This window comes from Nesoenas mayeri, assembly GCF_963082525.1.
Source record: "Nesoenas mayeri genome assembly, chromosome: Z".
Classification (NCBI taxonomy): Eukaryota; Metazoa; Chordata; class Aves; order Columbiformes; family Columbidae; genus Nesoenas; species Nesoenas mayeri.
In genome coordinates this window covers 34,687,450-34,696,068 of record NC_137542.1, presented here as the reverse complement: position 1 = coordinate 34,696,068, position 8,619 = coordinate 34,687,450, and the positions used below count along the sequence as shown (strand labels likewise).

Sequence of the window (8,619 nt, the reverse complement as noted above, 5' to 3'; positions counted from 1 at the left end):
AGGTTTCCAGGTTTCATGCCTTCACGCTCGTGGGTCCAGGGTAAATACAATAACAATAAAGCAACAGTGACTATTTACTGTAGCACCCGCTGCTAAGTACCAGTGGCAACATGCTCTGCATTGTCAGGAAACCAGTGTTCCGAGCACCCTAGGCTCTAGCCAGCCTTCTGCAGCTGCCCGTTTGCACACAGCTTCTTTCACAGCTACCACTTGCATTCACAGCACAGCAGCATTTGTCCAGTTACTTTTCCCACCCACCACGTAAATAAAGTGACAAGTGACTCGAGAGATGAAAGCCACATGCTGATGGGAGGAGATAAATGGAGAAGAGAGAGAATATACATCACAGCACTCTAGCCCTCCCCCACCTCCTTTAGAAACAGAACAACACAAAAAGTTCCAATGCTTCAATTGCTAAATGATAAATTAACAAAGCAAAGCAGGAGCAAAGACATCTCCCACAATCTGCACAGAAACAGCAAAATATACAATAGAAAATGTCACTAACACCCCATTCAGGCAGATGCACTTATTTTTTGTGAATGACAGGTTATTAAATGAAAAAATTCTGACCACCGGTACTTTGCTGCATGGCTGTTCCCGTAGTTGTCATATCCGCCCTAAGTGACCTTCTGCTTAATGCTGGGTGTCTCTGGCCTGTAGTCCTTCCTCTCCGAGACATTGCGTTTCACCTTGGCACTAACTGGAGACTCCTGATTCAAAGAGGGACTTGAGTGGGATTTCTTCAGTCCTGGTGTGTCATTCTCTCCTCCGCTCAGCAGCTCCTTCACCCCTTCTTTCAGGAGGCCAACATAAATCTCATAGCGATTTTTCTGGGAAATGAAAAGAAAGGCCTGAATCAGTCTAGAAGAAATTCTGCAGCAGCACTTGAGAGATTCTCTGGGTAACTTAATGGTTTCTGCTGGCTTTGAAAGCTACAAGCCTAATATGGATGCGAACAATGGTGCCTGATGTAGACATGAACAATGGTGGCTAATGTAAATTACACTGTACAAAAAGGATTTCAGGCAGGCTGAGCTCCAGGGTGCTGTGCAATTAGAGATATTCAGTTCTGCAGCACACAAATCCTGGGGCTCTGCTGAACGGCAGCTCCCAGCTAGTTGGAGAGCATAGAGATCTCCAAGCAAGAACACCAAGCAAGAGCTTTCTGCCCTTGGTCACACCGAATCAGTCATACTCTGTGCTCAGACATATTGAGGTGTTACGTGCCCCACGCTTGCATGGAGATAAAGTGCAGCAAACTAAGGAACAACAAAAAACCTGCTCCGGTTGGTGAGAAGCTCTCCCCTGTGACCCTCCACTCCTGCCAGCAGGTCCTGCTTTCCTTGCTTCATGCCATGAAGGGTAGACCAAAGTAGGGTTTTATTAAGCTCAGACTGTACCAGCTTGGCCACCACTGAGCCCATGAGAGGATGCTCTGCAAGGCCAGACCTTAAGAAAAAGGAACAGAGCTAGGACAGCAGCACAGCACATTCCCCTGACAGGGACACTCATGGTGCATGATGAAGGTTGCTCTCTGTCCAGACACTTATACTTTTCAAATGGAAAAAGTTCACTTTACTGCACCCGCTCGTTCTGTTCCTTTCCTGCAGAGGAGCTTTCCTTCTTGAACAGGAAAAATTTGCTCTGTGTGCCATAGTAACATCTTCATACACAGAACATCTTGGTAATGAAGAAAATAAGGGTACATTCCCAGAAGATCCCCGCAGGACCTCAAAATGGAAGCTGGGGTAGGAGGGCATGAGAACAGAGCAACCCATCTCCCAGGATTTGTTTAATAACCTGCTCCTGACATATACACCAAAGACAGGGTGCAGGCATTGTAAGTAAGGTGATCTTAGGGGGCTGGGTCCCAGGAAGGAGTATGTAAACACCGGTACTGACTGTTAATTTATATTAAAAAGTGGCAAAACAGCTGACAAACGATTATGTTCCTGACAGAGGAGAAAGTGTTTGAGAAAAAATCTTTCCATTTATAATAAAATAATAAAATTCTGGTAATAACATTTATTTGAGGCCAGAAAGTTAAAAGGCTTGGTTACTGCTTTGAAGTGTGGAATAAAAAGGGAAAAAAACCCTGAGAGAATGTGACTAGGTTTCCAAAGAGTCCTTTGTATAAACAAAACCTCACAGAGGACCATAAAAGAAACCAGCTAAAAATCAAATAAAAAAGCATTCTTATCAATTCCATAACCCAAACTTCAGCTTCACAACATAAGAGCCAAATACATGAAGCAGGTAAGATGTATCATTCAATAAAAAAGGAAATGGAGAAACAGCAACCAGAACCCTGACAATGATGCACTGGGCCAATGAATGATTCATCACACATCAAATGGGACAGCTCTGCAAAAGAGAAGGCAATCCAGTGCTCTAAGCCTGGCATCAGTGTAATATTCACCAAGGGAGAGAGGGATTTTACTGCCTTATGGACTTCCGCATTTTATTGGTCCAGTAACCATGATCACAGTCACAAGACCTGACAATCAGAAAGGAAATATGGAAATCCATGACCAGTTCCTGCCCTGCAGGTCTGCAAATGGCCATTTTGCCATAGAGCTTGTGGGCTTGTGATTTCTGTTGTAATTAAGCAATGCATTTGGAAGTCTCTGTTTCGATTTCAACTGCAACGAACTTCTCTTTTGGTGATTTGGATCACAGAATCACAGAATCTTAGGGATTGGAAGGGACCTCAAAAGATCCAATCCCCCTGCCAGAGCAGGTAGGAGCTGGTAGGAATTTTTCCTTAAAATAAATTAATCTGGAAAACTCTGTCAAGAAAGTAAAAACACAAAAGCTAAAACCGTTCAAAAGCTTCTGCAATGTTACCTCTGAAAACTGAATGCACATAATAAAGACAACATGTGTTAGCCACCCATCACATTTCTGGCTTCATCTTTCATGTGACAGCACTCAAAAGATCTTTCTCAAACCATAAATTTGCTGCAATGAGCAAATATCTCTGGAGCAGTACTTCCTCAGACAGCAAGCAAAGGGAAATGTTCCTTCCTTGGTGTCCACAAGCTAAGACACTAGCTAGAAGAAATGCTCCTGGCTGCATCCCTGAACAAGGAGCAGTAACATCCTGGTTCACCCCGCCTCAGAAGAAAACACCATCTCACTTGTCTCTCATCAGGAACAAAATGAAGAGAACAGGGGTGGGTGAACAAAAAGAAATGACAAGGGCCTACAGAAAAGCAACCTGACTTTTTTCTTCCTAATGGGACTATGCTGCTTCCTTTGGGACTCACAGACCCTTTTGGTGTGCTTGTGGAGATGGCCCTTTGTACACAGATGCAAGGCCTAGTCTGCAGTCTTAGCCTGATGAGCCCAGTAGAAAATACTGACTTACCTGCCTCTTGCCCTTTTGCTTTGACCCCATGCAGCAAGGTCTGTCACCAACTCCTGTCTGGCCCTGACAGGACTTTGTTCTGAAAGGAAGGTGAAGAAACCCCCAAACCAGGGGAAAGTTTCCATTCAAGGTCTTCATATAGCTCACCTTTTATTTTTTTCTTTAAGTGCCTATTGATAGTTCAACACGCCCTGCAAAATGTGTGCCAAGTGTGAAGGTAACATGACATTCCACAGCAGCACTTTGAGTCACCATCTCTTGCACACAACTGAAGCTGGTGCCACCACTTGCCTGCCTAGACAGGCACTCCGGCAGAGCTGATCACACATCTGAACTGCATAGCTCAATTGCTGTTCAAGGCTCTCACTAGGGAAGAAGACATCTTTTGTTTCCTGGGCTATACTGGTTCTGCTTTGTACTGAGGTATTGATGAATGTTTTTCTAAAGACCATTATGATAAATTTGACAAAAACCACAAAAAACCCCATAGTAATTTCCTTCCCCATCCATCTTTCTAAAATCTTCTAACACTACAGCCTACATTTCACAGTAACTAATCATGTTTCTAGAAGTGACAGAAAATAAACTTTTTGTCGAGGACCCAAAGCCAAGAAACTCTTTGCTCTCCCAAGCTGCACAAGACACCCTACGCAGTCAAAGTGTGCGGCTAGCTCTGCACATCCAAGTTTTGTGTTCAAAACTGATATTGCGCCACTGATCACAACCCCTTGATCTCGATTGTTCAGCCAGTTTCCAGAACACCTTACTGTTGATTTCCTGGTCCATACTTTATCAACCTGTCTACAAGGACATTAGAGGAGACAATGTCAAAAACCTTCTTAAAGTCAAGAACAAACAATATCCACAGATCTCCCCTCATCCATCACACCAGACACCTCTTTGTAAAAGGCTACCGTGTTGGTCAGGCATTATTTCCCCTTTATAAAGCCATGCTGATTACTCATCATCACCTCTTGTCTTTAATGTGTTTGGAAGTGATTTCTAACAGAATTTGCTCCATCACTTTCCCATGGAAGGAGAAGCAGCTGACCAGCTTGTAGTTCCCTGGACCTTCTTCCTTGCCTTTCCTGAAGTCAGGAATGACGTTTGCTGTCCACTAGTCCTCAGGGACCTCTCCTGATCACATGGTGATCACAGACTTTTCAAAGATATTTGATCAATCCAGCTCCCTCAGCACTCATGGATGCATCCCATCAGATCCCATGGATTTGCATATGTCCAGTTTAAATATTCCCTAACTTTATTATCCTTCAGCAACGCTAAGTTTTTCTTGCTCCAGATTTTCCCACTGGACTCACGTATTTATGACTGCTGAAGGTTCATCTTATCAGTAGAGAGCCAAAGAAGTCATTGAGTACCCTGGCTTTTCCCTCTTTGTGACTAGGTCTCCTGCTGCATTATGGGCGTAAACTAGGTCAAATGTTTTCCCCAGCTGTCCTGCTGTTAACATACCTGTAGAAACCTTTATTTTTGCCCATCACGTCTTTTGCCAGATTCAACTCCACATGGGCTTTGGCTTTCCTAAATGCAATCCTACATGCTTGGACAGTATCTCTATTCCTCCTGTGTCACCTGCCACTGCTTCCACCTCTTGCTCACTTCCTTTTTATGGCAGAGTTTTACCAGGAACAATTTGTTCACCCACAAAGGACTTCAGCCATCTTTGCTTGGTTTCTTCCTTGTCAATATGAACCATTCCTGAGCTTAAAGGAGGTGATTCTTGAGAAGTGACAAGCTCTCCCAAAGCCCTCTTCACCCAAGGCCTAGGATTCTCCTAAGCAGTTCCCTGAACAGGCCAAAGTCAGCTCTCTTGAAGTTCAGGATTATGATCCTATTATTTAGTTTGACCCCTCCTTTCCAGATCATTAAGTCCGACATCTTGTGGTCACTGCTGCCATGGTTGCCACTGATGTCCATATCCCAAACTAGTTCTTCCTAGTTTATAAGAGAGATATCCAGCAAAGTGCCTCTCCTTGTCAGCTCCTTGCTCACCTATCTTAGAAAGTTGTGGTCAATGCACTCCAGAAACATAGTGGATTGCTTGTGCACCGCTGTGTTATCACTCCAGCTGATACAGGGGTGCTTAAAATTCCCCATGAGGACTAGGGCCTTAAAACACAAGTTTCTTTCCATTTTTTTTAAAAAGGCCTAGCAGACATCCACCACATCACTACCCATCTTGGTGTGCCCATTAATCCTGACTCACAACCTCTCAGCTGGCTTATCACCCTTCCTTAAGGCAGTTTCATGTGTGCCTGCTAGTCACGTAAACAGGACTCTCCCTTCTTGCCATCCCTGTCTGTCCTTTCTAAAAAGCCTGTATCCATTCATGGCAGCACTTCAGTGATGTGAGCTATCCCATCACCTCACTTCAGGCCTGTTTTATTGATTCTGTAGTCTGTCCTGTTCACATAATTGTGTACGCTTTGCTTGCCAGGTCTGTCCACCACCTCCTTATTTGATTGCTGGTCACATAATTTCAGGTATCTAGGATGTGGAAGAAGAACCTCACCCACAGTGTTTCCTATACAAAAGAAAAGCAAAACATCTATACAAAACACTTCATGCAATGCAGCTACAGGAAAGTCAAACACAATGCAAGAGTCAAAACCTTTTGCAAAAGTACACAACTACAGTCAAGCCTAGAAGTAAAAAGAGCTCCTCCAAAAGAAACTCATATAACACATGGCAGGAGGCTTACTTCAGTTCTGGAGGCTTGTGTTGCTCCCAGGATCTACTCTGGTGGTCTTTCTGACTTTCCTGCTCTTTCTCTTCTCCAGACTATGGATTTTCCTTGCCCGGCAGTGCCTATTTAAAGTACAATCCCTTCAGACCCAGGCAATATTGACTCACTGTTCTGGGGGAAAAAGCTCAAAGGTGCAGTCATGAAAAACACAAGGCATCTGCTGGGTTGCCGATGCCATCCCACACAGCCCGACAGTGTGGCAGACACCATGATTGATCAAAGCTGCTGCCAGATATTCAGAAAAATCTCCTAAAGCAGCCACCTAAGTTGCATCACTCAATCCTGTGATCTCTAATGCTATCCTTTCCTGCACATCCTGACATCCAGTTCACTGGTACACAACACAAATGGCTCTGATGAGGCATACCTGTGACAATAACTTTAGAAGAGAAGTTCCTTCAGAACTGTGGAAGACAATTATCATGATCTGCATTACTGCAGAATGCAGTCATTCTGTGAAGACTGAGGTGCCAACACGCTAGGCAACACATAATCTTAAAACACAAGACAGTTCCTGCCTGAAAACCCTATCATCTCTTCAAATAGACATATGAGGCAAGGACAGATTATCACATTTTCTTCCTCCACTTTACAGATTAGGAGCTAAATTCATGGATAAGGTCACAGGAAGTCCTTATCCAAAAGAGGACACACATCGCAGCTTCTGGGACCACTGCGACACATTTGTCTAACAAGAACATACTCCTTGGTAAAGTAAGGTGAAAAATGCAGAACTTTAAGACCGTACCCTAAGTGTAAGACCAGCTGCCCTGTCCATACCCAAAAGATAAAATTCGTAATGGTTCCCAAACATACCTCAAACTCCAGATAGTGGTCCTTCAGTTTGTAATCATCTACTTCCTTGCCTTTAAGCTTCTTGTCAGGAGGATAGGAGCGATGTTCAGCGAGCTCAGTGGAGATCTGCTTCAGCTTAGCTTCATGGGACTTCAGCTGTTCATCCTTCAGAAACACATTAGGCACTTAAGTGACAGATAAGCAAAGGAACACAGAGAGATCCCTGTACAATAATACCAAGTAGTTTCTTCTTCTTTCTCTCTTTCTTTCTCTCCTTCTTTCCTTTAACTAATTTTAATTAGATTGCTAAGGTTTGTTATCCCAGAGCTCTGTCCCCAATGGCTCTTTCAAAGGCACCCAATCCAAGTGGCCAAGTTTACAGAAAAACTCAGCACCTACCAGACACCACTGGGAAGGATAGCAAACCTGTCATCCCTTGCCTTGCTGAGAGCAACAGAACCACTTTGCTGCAGAACACTACAATATGACACTTCTGCTCTCATACATTTTTCTGGCAAATTGATGAAGGCTGTTGTGTATGCAGTCAGATCAAGCGCGGAATGAAACCCTGCCTCAGGTCTTTGCAATGTAAAAGTAATTCCTTCCAGGACAGAAAGGGCATAGAGTCAGAGCCGAACCTTCAATTTCTGGGCTACCAAATGCTCTCTGGTCTGCAGTTCCCATTTGTTCAGAAGAACACAACACATCCGGAAGAAAAAGGCTGTCCGGTCCCCAAAAGGTATCTTGTTTTGCTAAGTTGCTACCAGTTTTTATTCTGCTGTGCAGTTGGAGAAAGTCAGGAGTTGCTACCCCCCCTTGCTAGGCAGTTTCCTTTATCATAATCCCAGGCCTACTCACTTCCTCCAGTCCATCTGTCAGCTAACCTTCTCTCAGCTCAGAAGACTTTCAGCTCCTGCAGCATGGCCTTCTGGCCATTTCTAGGCTTGGATGTGAAATTATGTTTGAATTAGGTAAGTCCAAAATATTGACATGATGATGCAGATCTCAGAGACTTAGAGTCATTAACAGCAGGCAGCACCCAGCTCAGCTCCTGTGGATGCACCAAGCCTCAGAGGAGGGGAGCGCTGCCAGTCACTGTTTGCCCATGGTGTGGCTGTGCAGCTTCAGGCTGAGCTTGGATGTGCCTACACTGCACTGTGAGTCACACCAGGGACTGAGCCTCTCAGCTCACTAAGCTGGAGCTGCAGAAAAGAGAAGAAAGGGGGAAAACTTATACAGTGGATGATAGCCGAGCCCAAGCTAATCTTGTGTTTCAATTCTTTTGCAAGAGAACTGAAGAAATAAAGATGTGGGATAATTTCCCCCTGCCTGTAAGTGGTAGGGCTCAAGCCACTTGCTACTGGCTGCCAAAAATTCTTTTTGCTGTTAGTAACTACTCTGGATCTGCTTCCTGTTTCTATTAGTGCCCAAGCACTCTTTACATTGTGCTGAATCCCTGGTCTCAGTGACATCCTGTTGCAGTGAGTTCTACAGCTTGACGACAGGAGGTCTTTGACCAGCTATTAATTCAGAACTTGTAATTTTCAGGGCAGCAGTCCTTTGGAGCTTTTGTGTGTGAATGTGCATTCTCAGAAATAAGGAAAAAATAAAACAAAAAACAACCCTAGTAGATCTTTTCTAGATTGGTTGTTCCTTTATATATAGCTTTGTCACATATCTCTTC

At 44.1% G+C, this 8,619-nt stretch overlaps 1 protein-coding gene across 2 annotated transcripts in view; it reads right to left on the bottom strand.

The window, feature by feature from the left end:
• Positions 1-620: 620 nt before the first annotated feature.
• Positions 621-8,619, bottom strand: part of PSD3 (pleckstrin and Sec7 domain containing 3) — a gene marked incomplete at both ends in the record, with an annotated part of 104,206 nt that continues 96,207 nt past the window's right edge. For both annotated transcript variants that reach the window (XM_080362419.1, XM_080362420.1), the window contains 2 exons: positions 621-833; positions 6,957-7,100. In XM_080362419.1, coding sequence (XP_080218545.1) covers positions 621-833; positions 6,957-7,100 — 357 coding nt within the window. The remainder of the gene's footprint in view (positions 834-6,956; positions 7,101-8,619) is intronic.